We start from the raw sequence: 17369 nt of genomic DNA on the forward strand, positions 1-17369 counted from the left end.
TCTTCCATTATGGGATGAACCCATACCCCTAAGTATTTACAACAGGCCACTATTCTGATCTGCTATGCACATTGAGGGGGTGTCACTTGTTTAGAGTCTAGGGGTAGGAGCACGGATTTCTCTCATCTAATTACTACTCCAGAAAAATAACTGAACGTTGATATAGTGGTCATAAGGAAGGATAGAGATCTATTAGTGTTGCCCAAAAAGAGCAGTGCATCATCAGCATAAAGAGATAGTTTATCTTTCCTCTCCCCTCCATGGAATACAGTGATGAAAATAAGTATTTGAACACCCTGCTATTTTGCAAGTTCTCCCACTTGGAAATCATGGAGGGGTCTGAAATTGTTATCGTAGGTGCATGTCCACTGTGAGAGACATAATCAAAAAAAAAATCCAGAAATCACAATGTATGATTTTTTTAAACTATTTATTTGTATGATACAGCTGCAAATAAGTATTTGAACACCTGAGAAAATCAATGTTAATATTTGGTACAGTAGCCTTTGTTTGCAATTACAGAGGTCAAACGTTTCTTGTAGTTTTTCACCAGGTTTACACACACTGGAGGAGGGATTTTGGCCCACTCCTCCACACAGATCTTCTCTAGATCAGTCAGGTTTCTGGGCTGTCGCTGAGAAACACGGAGTTTGAGCTCCCTCCAAAGATTCTCTATTGGGTTTAGGTCTGGAGACTGGCTAGGCCACGCCAGAACCTTGATATGCTTCTTACAGAGCCACTCCTTGGTTATCCTGGCTGTGTGCTTCGGGTCATTGTCATGTTGGAAGACCCAGCCTCGACCCATCTTCAAAGCTCTAACTGAGGGAAGGAGGTTGTTGCCCAAAATCTCGCAATACATGGCCCCGGTCATCCTCTCCTTAATACAGTGCAGTCGCCCTGTCCCATGTGCAGAAAAACACCCCCAAAGCATGATGCTACCACCCCCATGCTTCACAGTAGGGATGGTGTTCTTGGGATGGTACTCATCATTCTTCTTCCTCCAAACACGGTTAGTGGAATTATGACCAAAAAGTTCTATTTTGGTCTCATCTGACCACATGACTTTCTCCCATGACTCCTCTGGATCATCCAAATGGTCATTGGCAAACTTAAGACGGGCCTTGACATGTGCTGGTTTAAGCAGGGGAACCTTCCGTGCCATGCATGATTTCAAACCATGACGTCTTAGTGTATTACCAACAGTAACCTTGGAAACGGTGGTCCCAGCTCTTTTCAGGTCATTGACCAGCTCCTCCCGTGTAGTCCTGGGCTGATTTCTCACCTTTCTTAGGATCATTGAGACCCCACGAGGTGAGATTTTGCATGGAGCCCCAGTCCGAGGGAGATTGACAGTCATGTTTAGCTTCTTCCATTTTCTAATGATTGCTCCAACAGTGGACCTTTTTTCACCAAGCTGCTTGGCAATTTCCCCGTAGCCCTTTCCAGCCTTGTGGAGGTGTACAATTTTGTCTCTAGTGTCTTTGGACAGCTCTTTGGTCTTGGCCATGTTAGTAGTTGGATTCTTACTGATTGTATGGGGTGGACAGGTGTCTTTATGCAGCTAATGACCTCAAACAGGTGCATCTAATTTAGGATAATAAATGGAGTGGAGGTGGACATTTTAAAGGCAGACTAACAGGTCTTTGAGGGTCAGAATTCTAGCTGATAGACAGGTGTTCAAATACTTATTTGCAGCTGTATCATACAAATAAATAGTTAAAAAATCATAAATTGTGATTTCTGGAATTTTTGATTATGTCTCTCACAGTGGACATGCACCTACGATGACAATTTCAGACCCCTCCATGATTTCCAAGTGGGAGAACTTGCAAAATAGCAGGGTGTTCAAATACTTATTTTCCTCACTGTATAGTAATAGAATCAGATTGCCGAAAACCCACTGCAAGTAGCTCAGTTGGCAATGCGAAGAGGAGAGGGGAAAGTGGATACTCTTGACGTTTTTCCCTAAGCGAGAAACTGGTTTGGATTAGGAACAATTAGATAACATGGTAGCTTTTGGAGAAAAGTATAATATGTTGATCCATCCTATAAATCGGTTCCCGAGACCAAAGAGATTCAATATCTCCCAGAGATAGGGTCATTGAATGCTTTGGCCATGTCAAAGAGTTTCTTTTATATATGTTAATTACAGTACTTACTGTGACAAGATTTCCAAGGGTGCTGTAGAGATTGTCAGAACCTTAAGTAGGCAGTCACAGTAACTGTGTATCTTAAAAACCACATCTCTGTAACTTTGTGTTGGCTTGATGAGTTCTGGAACTGTGCTACATACTGACCACAGCAAGTTTTCCACACAAGAAAGAATGGCCAAGACATCAATTCTGTAATAAGATAAAATGGAAAGGTGGCAAGTTTTGTTTTCACATTTTCAATAAGAGGGGTGCATAAACTACACCTCAAAATTTGTTGTTTTTGATACTGCATTTTCACGACCTAGCCTACAATTCCTTATGTGACTGCTTTGTTCTAATGGTAATATAAGATTGCAGGCAACCAGCTAGAAATACAATTGAAATGCATATAAACTGTATATGCCAAAATATTTGTAGTTCTGTTCTGTCCTGTAAGCGGACTAGTTTCTGTGTAGAATTGAGCCTGGTTTTGCACTCTATAGATTTAGTAAATATACCCCTAAAGCCCTGTACACACGATCGGATATCTGATGGAATCTAATCCGATGGAATTTTTCGTCGGATATCCGATGAAGCTGACTTTCATCAGTCTTGCCTACATACCATTGGTCAAAAAACCGACCGTGTCCAAACGCGGTTACGTAAAACTCTACGACGTGCTGCGAAAAATGAAGTTCAATGCTTCCGAGCATGCGTCGACTTGATTCTGAGCATGCATGGATTTTTGACCAATGGACTTCCACACAGACGATCATTTTTTTTCTATCGTTTTTTTTATCCATAGGAACATTTTAAAACATGTTATATTTTTTTCACCGATGGAAAACAAACTGATGGGGCCCACACATGATCGGTTTGTCCGATGAAAACGGTCCATTGTCATCAGACAAACCGATCGTGTGTACAGGGCTTTACTGAACTCTATTGATCAGACAGGTGGCAGAAAAAGCTGAAAATAAAGAAAGGAAATAGCAGTGTACTGGCTTGTTTATGCAGTGTGGCAAAGTAGTTTGTGAAGCACAAGACTGGCTGAACAGGATTCAAAATCTATGCAGGAAAATGCATGTAGTTCAGTGGTTTATTTAGGTGTTTTTCTTGGGTTCAATCTAAAGTAAGCATTTAAAATTCATATGTTTACCTTCTTAATCAAATGGGTTTTAACCCTGGGAAAAAACCTTCAAGCTGCCTATGACAAACTGGGCTCTAGAGTTGTGGTCAGATTAAATGCAGTAAAAGCTATTGACACCGTAGAATGCAAGTTTGTTGGGTTCTGCGTAGATTCAGATATGGCCCTATTTTTTTGCCTGATATTTTATATTGTAAACCATTGTAGCCCAGGTCAACCTCCCCCGCATCCAATACGCAATAGCAGGAGAATGTGACCGGCTCTCTATGGAGCCAGTTCGCATATCTCCAATACGGCTCCGGTGCAAATTTGCACTGGAGCCCTGTGCGTCTTTTGGCCCGTCCAGGTCCGAATTCAGCCCAAAACTTGGGCTGAAATTGGACCTGAAATGGTGAACCAGGACACACAGGACCCCTGCTGGGAGCCGCATTCCCCCAGCATATGTACTTTTAATACATTCAACTGAAGGCACGCTTCACAGGTACAGAAAATAATATTTACAGAATCCTGGCTGACCAGCCAGACATTAAGATCATCTCCATGCTATACCATCTGATAGACTCACAGTCAAGAGTGGTGTGTTTTTCTAAAAAAGCCATGAGAGGGTAACATAGGCCCCCTACTAGATGATGATTAATAGGAAGCACTGCTGTTTCACAAATGGTTTTCACTGAGGGATCCTTGCAAATTTACATAGCTGTAATTTCTGCACTCTCACTTCAATTTATATCTGCAGGTATAAACCTACTCATGGCCCACTCTGTGCCAAATGTCAGGTGGTCACTGGCACCTTCTTTGATCTACTGTGGGCATGCCCAGAGATCCAAGGTTATCAAGTTCTGACATTTTCGTGTCCAATTCTGTACTGTATCAACAACTGTTATAATTCCATCCATGGCATGATCCTGTGAGAAATCTGCTTTTTAAATATACTGCTATACTTATTTAATAAAGCTTTCCTCTGAGATGGGAAATGAAAAAAAAATGTCATATGCATGAGCTGTTCTAACTGCCAGAATATTGGAAATACTGTTCATAGCACCTGTGTCCGCAAACTGTCCACCACCATATACAGTCATAGTGTGAAAAACACTCTCCACTGTCTGCACATTATAATATACAGTAGATTCCTGTTACATCTCTAGCTTGGTAGTTGGACTACAGATTGCATTACCCTATTGCCGAGGTCCCCTTTATATTTTTACCTTTCTGTAACTACTGCACAATATCTGCTCTAGTCACCAGTAAGAATATAATACAGGTAGTGTGTAAATACTATGTATTGCTTCTTGTATGCAGAGGATTTTGGTACACTTATGTAAAGGTGGATTTTGGGCAAATATACTAGGATTATTTAACAATATATTCACCGATTTCTTAAAAAAATACATAGGTGAACCAACTACAGAAAAACAGTTTTTTAATATATCGATTGGAAGAAATAAATAGGTAGATTCAGGTACATTGGTGTATACTTGCGGCGGCGTAGCTTAGCGTGTTTAGGCTACGCCGCCGTAAGTTAGCTAGACAAGTACTTGATTCTCAAAGTAGTTGCCTGCTAAGTTACGGCGGCGTAGCCTAAAGCGGGCGGGCGCCTAATTCAAATGTGTTTAAGGGGAGCGTTTTTTTTGTTAATGGGGCTTGACCGTACGTTTTTGACGTTTTTTTTAAACTGCGCATGCGCCGGGCGCCTACATTTCCCAGTGTGCATTGCGGCTAAGTACGCCGCACGTGCCTATTGATTTAGACGTGGACGTAAACGGCGTAAATCCCTATTCACGGACGACTTACGCAAACAACGTAAAAATTTTGAATTTCGAAGCGGGAACGGCGGCCATACTTTAACATTACTATTCCATCTACAAGATGGAATAACTTTAGGCCTGATATTGCCTTACGGAAACGGCGTAAATGTACTGCGGCGGCCGGCATACGTTCGTGAATCAGCGTATCTACCAATTTACATATTCTACACCGACCGCAACGGAAGCGCCACCTAGCGGCCAGCCTCAATATTGCAACCTAAGATAGGACGGCGCAAGTCGTCCTATCTTAGATATGTTTAAGCGTATCTCTGTTTGAGAATACACTTAAACATAAGTCGGCGTAGATTCTGAGTTAGGTCGGCTTATCTACTGATAAGCCAGCCTAACTCTTTGTGAATCTACCTAAAAGTATTTGTTTCCTTACTGGGGTGATTTTCCCTTCTTTTCTGTGATCATTTAAAGGTAAATGACAAAGTATAACTGGAACACAAAAGAGAAATTCTCCTACCCATCTATGCAGGGCAAACCAACAGCCCCACCAGAAGCTAATACTCACCTTATCTTAGCTCCCTACCAGTCGAAAGAGAACTACATTCATAATTGACCCTGCCCTCAAGGAGCTTACAATCTAAGGTTCCTACCTCCAATGCATACATGCATGCACACATATACCAGGGTCAATTTTGGAACCAATCAACATGCATTCTGGGTACATCCTAGATAAGATTCAGAGGACTCCAGTACTGCAAGGCAAAAGTGCTAACCACTAAGCTACATTTCAGCTTCCTTCCCTAACGTTTGTAGGAAGTATTTAAAGAACTAGGCACTTGAATCTGAAACTATGAATTTTGTCATTGATATGGTTTTTACAACTGAACACACTTAATCTGTAAAGAAGATATTTACTTAAAGAAAGTTTTTAATTAAGCAGTAGCTTGAATACATAACACAAATCAATGAATAATTAGAGTTGTCTAATGGAGTGTGCTGTTGTTTAGCGTATGTATAAATAAACTGCTCGGCAATCCCAATACGTTATTATGTACTGTACATCAAAATGTCAGCAAGAATTTGTAACACATCAATGCTTGATTTATGAAGAACGTTTTATTCACTTCTCGGCAGGAAATGTAAACAGCCCATTACTAAATGATGAAGCATGACAACTTCATTCTATTTTACATACTGAACATAAATAGAGGAAATATACAATATGCAGACATAAATATTAAGCCGCCTACACTATAGAGATATATGGCATAATTTTCTGTTTGAATGGCATAATTCCATGTCCTAATACAGAAAGGGTTAACTTAAGATGCAGCAAATTATTTTAGAGCATTATTGTAATACGCATCATCAATGTGCACCAGCTGGAGAGATCAGTACATTATGGTGCTAAACACTCCTGATGAATTAAAAGAAGGCCACTATCTAAAACCACCTGTATTTTGGATAGAGACTGATAGGCTCAGGGTATGCATAAAAATAACTTGTCTCAGCTGTTTATATCTTATTTTTCCACTTCTCTCTTTTGTTTAGAACCAGGGGATATCCACATAGACATCACATTCCAATATATATATATATATATATATATATATATATATATATATATATATATATATATATATATATATATATATATATATATATATATATATATATATATATATATATATCTCAAAATGAAAATAAATTAATTTTGTAAATTGTTTCAGTTTGGATGTATTCTGATCTGTATAAAACAGTGTTGAATAATCTTTATTATACATACAGCGTCTAAAGCACAGAGAATGTACAGTTCAGTGCTACAACACACTGCACAAAAAAGTCAGTGTTAATGCAGAAAACATCAAGCTGCATTGTCTAAATTCTATGATATACTGTGTATAGATACCTGTGTACATAACCCCTTAAGCTAGCCATACATGGAACAAAATGTGTCCAGTTCAGCAGGGATAGGCCATGTTTTCTGATGTAGACCGCATTCATAATTAAAATTATATTATGATTTTTCAGATTCCCCCTGTTACATTTACATATAGTTGTATTTCCTGTTGATCCTGCCAGTAGATCTTGTTATTTTCCAGTACCTCTAACAAGATAACAACAATGTTCTGCAGGGAAATCTTGCGGCAACATTGTTACCTCGGTCAGGGTAGGCTTATATGGATTTTAAAATAAGTGACAAGCTACGTAGATGATACTTTGTCATATCTTAGGGACACATCTTCCTCCCTACAAATAGCCCTATGGATAATTGACTCCTTTGGGATTTTTTTTCCCAGTATTAAAATAAACTGGGGCAGTAGCTTTTACTCACACTCAACCCCTCGACTGCAACTGCTGAAACTACTACACCCTTAATTGAAATATCTAGGGGCTGAAGAACAGAACGATGCATCTCAACAAATTGTGGATAACCCTAGTCCCCTGCTTTGCCACCTCACCCTTAAATATGTGGCATGGATGTCACTCCCGCTACGCCCAGTGGGACACGTTCTGTACTCTTTTAAAAAATATATTTTAATGTCACAGTTTCTTTATCTTTCTCTGCAAACCACTAACCCTATACCCATTTTTGTTAACTGACTGTAGGGCTTCATTTAGATGTGCAGTTGGCAACAACATGGCTCAACCACCCATTTTTGCCGCCCACCAACCACCACCTTTAAGCTGCAATAAGATGTGGACTGTAGTGTTTACATGCAGTGGCAAAGTTTACCCAATATGTAGCTTGCTGGCCACCGAAGTCTACACACTCAAGCAAATGGGGAAGTTCTGCAAACGCCCCATAACCGCGTGCACATGGTTGCAACAGATTTGAGCACATTAATAAAACTGGGTAAAAATTTATATTTTTTCAGTCCCTATATTAGTGAAGGTTCAAGAATGGAAAAACTAACATAATGGAGTGAATTTTTTATGTACAGAATTAAATCTACTATTGTAGCTGGTAAATAAAGAGAAGTAACAGTACCAAAACTATCAGTGCAGTTATTTGTGGAACGTTATTGCAGGACAGATTTTATAAAATTGTAAACTGTTTCTGATTTACTGAAATTTTCACAACATTGTCTCCATAGATCTTTCATGTGCACTTGTGAAAGCATTCTTTATTAAAAGGGTACCTGTGCCCACACTATAGATATTAATGTTTTTACAAATTCCTAAAGTAATTATAAAGGTAAAATAAAAACAAACATGTAATACTTGCTCTGCTCTGTGCAATGGTTTGGTACAGAGCAGCTCTGATCCTACTCTTCTTGGGTCCTCCGCTGGCGATCCTGGCTCCTCCTCCCTACTGAGTGCCCCATTGCAAGCTACTTGCTATAGGGGAACTCATGCAGGCTCTCTCCTGAGCAGCGTTCTGTGTGTCCATTGACACAGAGTGTGGCTTGGCCCCATCTCTTGCTCCCTCCTTACTGGCCAATGGTTCCTGCTGCTGTGTCAGCCAGTACATAGAGAGAGAGAGAGAGAGAGAGAGATTGCAGAAATGCTGCTCTTGTGCATAGTTCTGGACTGAAATAAGACTTAGGCAAGTATAGAATGCATTAAGGTATAAAACATTCTGCCTCGAGATTCACTTTAAGAAGCATTACGGCTGGATGCACATGGCTGCGGTGCATTAACCTTTGTTGTGTTAAGGCAGCCCATTAATTTGAATGGGCAGGCTAAAGCACCAAAACACTCCCAAAAAATCTGTATCTGCTATTTTTAGAAATGCATGGTAGTGCACACTCAGGAGCATTGGCAAGGTGCATTGGGTACCATTCAGAAGGAAATACAATGTTGCACATAATGCACGTTATGGTTTTGCAACAGTATGAATCCAGCAAAAAAGAGCTTTAAAACAAACCATCACTGATCTCTCTAGCTTCATATACTGAAACATAATGCATCCTCAAATTTTCCAATAACTCTCTACTATTGTTTAACTAGTTTAGGACTTTCTTGCTGATGCAATACCCCCCCTCACTCCTCAGCAATTCTCAGCTCTGCTTAATTAAAGCTGGACTTGCTGTTGCTGCCAAAAAGAAAGCCGTCTAATGCTGCGTACGAACGATACAAACTATACGTACGAACGATTTCCGACAACAAAAGCGTGGATTTTTTTCCGATGGAATTTTGGCTCAATCTTGTGTTGCATACACACGGTCACACAAATGTTGTCGGAAATTCCGAACGTCAAGAACGCGGTGACGTACAACACTACAACGAGCCGAGAAAAATGAAGCTCACATCGAACATTTCTTGTCGGAAATTCTGATTGTGTGTACGTGGCATAACACTGGTTATCAACAACACCCTTTAGTCAGGAAATATAAAGATATAAAGTAACATTGTTACTTTTGTATCTATTCTGTTTGATTCATCTGCAAATGAAAGGAATTCTGAACTTTGATCTGCAGATGTCAGTTAAACCAAGAGTTTTCCTGTTTAACCCCTTATTAAAGAGGATGCATTAAGGTAAAAAAACATCTGAGCGTTACAGGCCCCCCCGGGCCCCCGTTTTACTTACCTGACGCCCAAATTTCCTTGCTCTTGTGGCCTCATCATTGGATGATTGATAGCAGTGCAGCCATTGGCTCCAGCTGCTGTCAATCAAATCAATGACGCAGCACGCCGGTGGCGGGGCTGAGTGATACACTTGGCGGCTATGGCCGCCACTGTATCACACGGGAGCGTGCCCGCAAGATAATCCCCTTGGGAAAGCTCTTCCCAGAAGGGGGTTAGCTCTTGTGGGGAGGAGTCGAGACAACCACCGAGGGACCCCAGAAGACGAGGATCAGGGCCACTCTGTGCAAAACGAACTGCACAGTGGAGGTAAGTATGGTATGTTTGTTATTTTTATTTTTTAACCTTTACAGCCCCTTAGTTTACTCTAATCAGACCTATTTAACTCCTTCTTCTTCTCCTTCTCCATTCAACTATTATTTTCCTGCTTTTTTTTTTGTTTGTTTCTATTCTATTAACCATTACTAAAACTGTTTCGGTTTTGTTTGTTTTGTTTAGTAACATTTTTATACATTTAACATATGTTCAAAAAAGCATAAAATGCATATAGAGTTTATTTGTAAAATAACTTTGCAAAGCTTTGTACCAGAATCATAACTTCACTGTCATTTTAAACAGGACAAATTACACTATGTTTACACCAACTCTAGGAAAAAAGTGTGTTTAGTTTTGTTTGTATTGTCTCATGATTGGCACAGTATCACAAAAGCCCTGTTTGTCCTTAACCGCTTGCCGCCCACCATCCGTCAAATGACGGCTGGGCGGTGCGGCTCTTGTTCTGACCGGGCGTCATATGACGTTCTCAGCTTCTCACCTTCTCAGCTTCCGGCGCACACCTGCCGTGTCACTCAAGTACAGGTGCTCGGCGGCCACGATGTCTGCCAGGCACCCACGATTGCTGGTGACACAGCCAAGGATATGGATCTGTGTGTGCAAACACACAGATCCACGTCCTGTCAGAGGAGAGGAGACCGATGGAGTGTTCCCAGTATAGAGCAACAACGATCGGTCTCCTCCCCTTGTGTGTCGCCTCTCCCTACAGTTAGAATCACTCCCTAGGACACACATTTAACCCCTTGATCGCCCCTAGTGTTAACCCCTTCCCTGTCAGTCACATATCCACAGTAATCAATGCATTTTTATAGCACTGATCGCTGTGTAAATGTTAATGGTCCCAAAATAGTCAAAAGTCAAAAGTGTCCGATCTGTCCGCCGCAGTATTACAGTCAGGATAAAAATTGCAGAGTACTAGTAAAAAAAAATATATAATAAAAATGGCATAATTCTATCCCCTATTTTGTAGATGCTATAACTTTTGCGCAAAAAGATCAATATACGCTTATTGCCATTTTTTTTACCAAAAATATGTAGAAGAATACATATCGGCCTAAACTGAGAAAAAATTTTTTTTTGTTTTTTAAAAATTGGATATTTATTATAACAAAAAGTAAAACATTTTGTTTTTTTCAAGCTTGTCACTCTTCTTTTAATTATAGCGCAAGAAAAAAAAACACAGAAGTGATCAAATACCACCAAAAGAAAGCTCTATTTGTGGGGGGAAAAAACATAAAAATTTGGGTACAGAGTTGCATGACCGCGCAATTGCCATTCAAAGTGTAACAGCGCGAAAGCTGAAAAATGGCTTGGGCAGGAAGGGGGTTTAAGTGCCCTGTATTGAGGTGGTTAAACAATATGTGTATCTCCTTTTTATCTTAAGTAATGACAAATTTATTGTCTAATAAACAGGTCCATTGCAAAAGTTTAAAAATTGCTCAGTCAGCGTTGATGGGGGAATCCCTCCCACAGTGCTATCTGCCAGCAGGGTGTGCAGGGAGCGTTCCTCGCTGGCAGAACACAATGATAAGTATTGCTGGCTATAACCGGTGCCACTAATCGTTTGGGGAAATAACCAACATGAAATCTCTTTCCACAGAATGCAGTTACAGTACTGATGATCACTGATGCCAGGCCAAATATATCATCCAGTATACATATAGGACAAGCACAAGAATGGCAATTTAGTGCAAACAGTTAAACCGTCAACAAAGCCTTGAAAAATTATTCATGCTCTTAAATTAATTATATTGGATAAAGAATAATAATCATATAGGTTTCCTATCCTATTAAAACAGCACATTTAATCCCCTTCACTGTCCCTGAACATCCAATGCACATTAATCCCAAGTGAAATTCTATGTATTTATTCAGAGTGTAAAGGATAGAGATCTGCTGAAGAACTGCTCATCTGCAGTATTGCTTATAAAATGCCCTGGCTAAATCCTCACTAAAGCAGGGTATAGGTGACAGAAATCCTTCTTAAAGATTATATGCATTAAAGCAACAGTGTCACCTAGTGCTAACAAGTGTGCAATTCTCTTTCCCCATAGGATGGATTTTTGCCCATATCAGTCACACTGTAAGTATAGCAAACATATGAAACAAAACAATACTCGCACTTTGTAAAAATCGTAAATGTGAAAAAATGTATATATAGAAAGGACCTGCAGCTGCTGTCCACTAGGTACTAAACCTTAAATGTCAATCAAAATTAAATACAGTGTTTGCAGTTGGTGATACTATTATGACATTCCTGTGATAAAAACAGTAAACAAAAAAACACACAACCTCTTGTAAAGTGCTCAGATGCTCCAAATGAGTTTAGAAGTGCTAAAGAGCTTCATATAAACATGCTGTGCCGTGTACTGCACTTCCCTCTTGTATTCCCACTCACCAGATACAATGGACCCTCAGCTTTGCAGTCTGGGGGTCAAACACACTTAGATCTGGTGTTGGTAAGATAAGGACTCTGGGACTCCTCAGTAAGATCTCCAAACATAAAGGGTCTTGGGAGTAACTGGAATATCCACCGGGCTCCATAAAAACAAATAGAGGCTCATAGTGAAGTACTGCATAAAATAGAATTATGCAATCATAAGTGCCACTTACAAGATTGCTAGTACAAGTCATGTCGTTGATGATGATGCCCTGGAGGAGGGGAGAAACGCATTGACATATTTCCCATTTCCTAACCATTGACGTCATTTCTGGTCTCTGTGAAATGCACGCCAAGCCGTGGCGAACCCGGAAGAGTTCACTCTGTCCCATGCTTGTTTTGCTAGCAATCTTGTAAGAGGCACTTATGATTGCATAATAAATAACATTTTATGCAGTACTTCACTATGAGCCTCTATTTGTTTTTATGGAGCCTGGTGGATATTACAGTTACTCTTAAGACCCTTTATGTTTGGAGATCTAACAGAGGAGTCACAGAGTCCTTATCTTACCAACACCAGATAAAAGCATGTTTGACCCCCAGACTGCAAAGCTGAGGGTCCATTGTATCTGGTGAGTCAGGATACAAGAGGGGAGTGTGTAACACAGCACAGCATGTTTATATGAAGCACTTAAAGGAGAAGTATAGGTTTCCAGGTTATTTGAGATTCATACTTACCTCGGTGGATGGAGCATCAGACCGATGCTCCATCTGTCCCCCGCCGTCTGTGCACTGAGAACCAAGCCACCATTCTCACAGATCCCTGAGAGGAAAGAGGCCGACTGTCAGTTAGCCTCTTTCCTCTCTGCTTCTCCATGCAGAATTGGAGAGCTGAGCAGTGGAGGGGTGGGGAGAGGCTGTCTCAGCAGCTCGCTGAGACTGCCATCAATCAGGACAGCTGGCGGATGCCGACTTGGGAAGTCATAATGACGCGCTGCCCCAACTTGGCAGTGAAAACGGGTCACAGGAGTGCAAAAGGAATTGCACTCCTGTGACCCAGAGGAGAAGCCCAGACGAAAAAGCTCCTGCTGGACTTCTCCTTTCAGCACTTCTAAACTCATTTGGAGCACCTAAGCACTTTACAAGAGAGTTTTTTTTTTACAGGAATGTCATAATAGTATCGCCAACTGCAAGCGCTGTATTTATTTTTGATAGTGTACATATAGCAACAGGACAGGGTAACCCAAACAGGATTTCAAAAGCAAACTTATCAACTGAAACTCTAATGCCTAACTTACAATTACATTTCCAGATATTCTAAATGGAGGGGCACTTTTTAAGGGAAATCTCCTCACCACTAACCATAGGACTTTCATATCAACCATTCCACCATTGTTTTCTCTGCTGTAACAATTCTGTTTTCTGTGCTCTGAGCCATTATGCACATGCTAAAACTTTCACATTGATGTTGTGCCCTGTATAGTTCCTCTACTTGGCACCGCTTATATTAGAAAAACTCAACAAATATATACAAAAAATGATCACTGTGCTGCTGGAAACTGAAATAAAAATACATTCTAGATAAGCCATCTATTATCAGTTTTTATTCATGCGCAACAACATGTTACTTGCTGGTGTATCATTTATATATTCATTTTAGTTAAAAACACAGAATGCTTTGTGCTACTCTTACCATGCTGAGAGATAGGAGGCATTTCTACAATGTCAACTACTTGGTGCTATCTCTTTGGAGAGATGGAAGCTCACGGGCAATTCTATAATGCCAAGTACTCTGCGGCATTTCAGTTAGCACAAGTGGTCAGTGCCATGTTAGCCATGCCAAGTGCTTTGTGCTATATCAATTATGTCAAGTTCTGAGCCCTGTTTCTATCATGCCCAAGTGATACTGTTCCAGTAGTAGTAAGAGACATGTTTTTCTTCCTGTACACAGTAGAGAAAGTATACTGAGATACATTAACAGCTCCTGAAAACGGGAACACTAGTCTATGGGAGACATTGAAAATGTAGGCTTCCCCCTTCAATGATACAACAACAATGTTTATTGTTGGTTTACCATACTGTCCTTGTGTTATTAGATGTTATGTTTTCCCTGATAACTGTATAAATAGAAATCTATGGATTTATTATATGTGGACGTTGAGCAAGTGAGGTGTAATTTGATTAAGGCCCTTGGAAATCAAAGATGGGGGAGGGGGGATTGGAAAATGCAGCTTTTTTTATGGATTTTAAATTAGTAAAAATAAACAAAATTAACATAAATACATGTTGAATTTGGTATATAGATGCCCTGCTATTTAATGCTGCTTTTCTTTTTTAAATACTTTTCCACTTTAATATGGAATTTCTTTAAGTTTCTAAATAAAAAAATATAAATGAAAATTGCAATTGTGGTATTCTGGCAACATTTTGGTAAATTGCAGAACAACCTCAGAACCCTAATCTCACTGCTTTTCTCAGAGGTCTGTGCAGGGCTTAAGGCCAAATCCTGCAACAGGATTTCCCCTTCTGGAAAAACGTTCTATGCTTCGTGTACAACTAAAATCCAGGTAAAGTATACTGTTTCACTGGAGGGTTTTTTCCCCCAAAAAGTAGAATTGTAGGTCATTTAAAAAATTGAATCAAACATCTGACTGTTGGATGGGAACCACCAATGATATTTACCAACTCTAGATAAGCTCCTTATCCTGATTACAGTTCAATGCAATGTAGCAATGCAATACCTTATCTGTGATGCTCGCTTGTAGCTAGGGTGAACCTGGCAGTATCTAAATGTCAGAAGAGCCAAAGTCTGTTCCAGGACTTCAGAAAGGATCTTCTGGGCACTAACAGGTGAAACAACAGTCCATAAATCATGGCGAAGTCCACAGCAGAAATAATGCCACATCTGAATGGAAAATGAGCATCGCTCCCCCTAAAAATAAAGTAAAAAATTAATCACGTTAAAACTGCAGTGAAAATTGTCTTTTATCCAATCAAGTTATCTTTTACGCTCTTCCATTTTACCGAAAGAAAAGGATAGCAATGTTACATTAATGACATATTGTAGCGTACCTAGAAACAACATATTCAATGCAACCTATCAGCCAAAATCAATATAAAAGCAAACAAACACTAAGGGGTCCATTTGTAAATAGTTTTACACAAGATTCAAATAACTTTCACCTTGGATTCACACATTTTTTTTATTTTTCATTGATCAATCAAATCTTGGGTGAAAACTGTGTGAGTTTTGTGTGAAAAACATGTATTAATAGACCTTTTAGTGTTCAAAGCACCCCTGGAGTCGTATTACCAAACTCCTCCATCGGTGTGAGGGGTCTTTATGACCTGTAGATGCCCGAGATGCACAGTAGCTGTAGGATTTATGTATTTTCTAGTCAGAAGGACTATTTATTTATTTTATTTAGTAATCTAATGTATGACTTTTAAGGAATCTATGATGTATATTAGAGTAATACTATATTCTATTTTTCTTTGAAATTACTTCACTGACTAACTTCCTACCATTGAAATTACAGAAATAGGTGCATAACCATAGAGAACTACTATATTTGACTAGTTGATGATTGTCAGTATGATCAACATGATTAAAAGGTAAGTAAGAAAATGTATCTGTACCCAAAGCCCTGATTCATTAGCACACCGTACCGAGAAATCACCATGTAGGCCATACTTTACTCAGCAGTATACCTGCATATACCATATACCACAGTGCCAGCACAGCACCGCAGTGTCCTTGAAATGTTAATATTATACCATCCGTGGCTCAGCTACACATTTTATATGGTTATTTGTGACTTAGCAGTGTAGTATCCCTGAAAATATTTCATTGTTTTACCATCCACAACACAGCTAGAGATTGTCCCTGAAAATATCACTCATCTCAGCTAATCCCTCCCTGAACAATATATTGATGTGCTCCCTCCTGAGCAAGCAGGTGTGTCATCCCTCTAGGCTAGCCTTCGTTTTGCTACATTGTTACAAGCGCTGAACTTAATTGATGTCTGGCGAGAAAAACATCCCTATACAAGGGATTTTACCCATTATTCTCATCCCCATTAAATATACTCCAGGATAGATCATGTGTGTGTCTGCCCTCCTTTTTATCCTCGATTCAGAAGGTGTGTATATGGGAAGCTTCTTGATTGGACAATGTTTTCCTTTTCCTGCCTTTCACCCAGTCGGCTCCAGGTATGCATCCATTCAACTGGCACCTGAACGAATCCCTTTTGAGCGACACAAAAATCTCTGTGTTTGTTGCACAGAAATCAAAAAGCATATTATAGAGTACTTTTCGATTAATTAAAGTGATATCTACACAGCATTCCCCCTGGGTCTGGACCCAGAAGCTTTTCGCTGGTGATTCAACAAAGGTCTAGACCACATAGGTCACTTTCTTATTCCCAGATGCCCTTTCATGTTAGCACTACTTGCTTGATTCCTCTGTCAAATTACCTCATATGCAAGCGTGGGATTCGAATCTGGCTTCTGAGAATAACCTGGACCACTGGCATGCCCCCTTCCACTCTGCCTATAAGGGCATACTAAATGTCTCTCTGGTGGAAGCGAGTATCAAGGTACACAAACCAATCCTTTATTGTGAAGTTATGCACTTGGGGACTAAGAATATGCATGCATCATACATACTAGGGGGAGTACAACTGGGGGAATCTGTAGTGGAGAAGGATCTGGGGGTTTTGGTAGATCATAAGCTCAATAAAAGCATGCAATGTCAAGCTGCACTTTCCAAAGCGAGCAAAGTCCTTTCTTGTATTAAGAGAGGTACTGTATGGACTCCAGAGAGAGAGAGATATAATTTTGCCCCTGTATAAATCATTACTATGACCTCATCTGGAATATGCAGTTCAGTTTTGGGCCCCAGTTCTCAAAAAAAATATTGGGGAACTGGAGAAAGTGCAGAGAAGGGCAACCAAACTGATAAGAGGCATGGAGGAGCTCAGCTATGAGGAAAGATTAGAGGAACTGAATTTATTCACTCTGTGTAGGAGATTAAGGGGGGATATGATCAACATGTACAAGTATATAAGGGGTCCATATAGAGAACTTGG

At 40.0% G+C, this 17369-nt stretch overlaps 1 protein-coding gene across 4 annotated transcripts in view; it reads right to left on the reverse strand.

The window, feature by feature from the left end:
- Window positions 1-17369, reverse strand: part of KIAA0825 (KIAA0825 ortholog) — a 559317-nt gene that overhangs the window by 349048 nt on the left and 192900 nt on the right. For all 4 annotated transcript variants that reach the window (XM_040342242.1, XM_040342235.1, XM_040342259.1 and 1 more), the window contains exons 10-11: window positions 15021-15211; window positions 2160-2342 (exon numbers count right to left, since the gene is read on the reverse strand). In XM_040342242.1, the coding sequence (XP_040198176.1) occupies window positions 2160-2342; window positions 15021-15211 (374 nt within the window). The remainder of the gene's footprint in view (window positions 1-2159; window positions 2343-15020; window positions 15212-17369) is intronic.

The sequence above is a fragment of the Rana temporaria genome, chromosome 1 (assembly GCF_905171775.1).
Source record: "Rana temporaria chromosome 1, aRanTem1.1, whole genome shotgun sequence".
NCBI classification, from domain to species: Eukaryota; Metazoa; Chordata; class Amphibia; order Anura; family Ranidae; genus Rana; species Rana temporaria.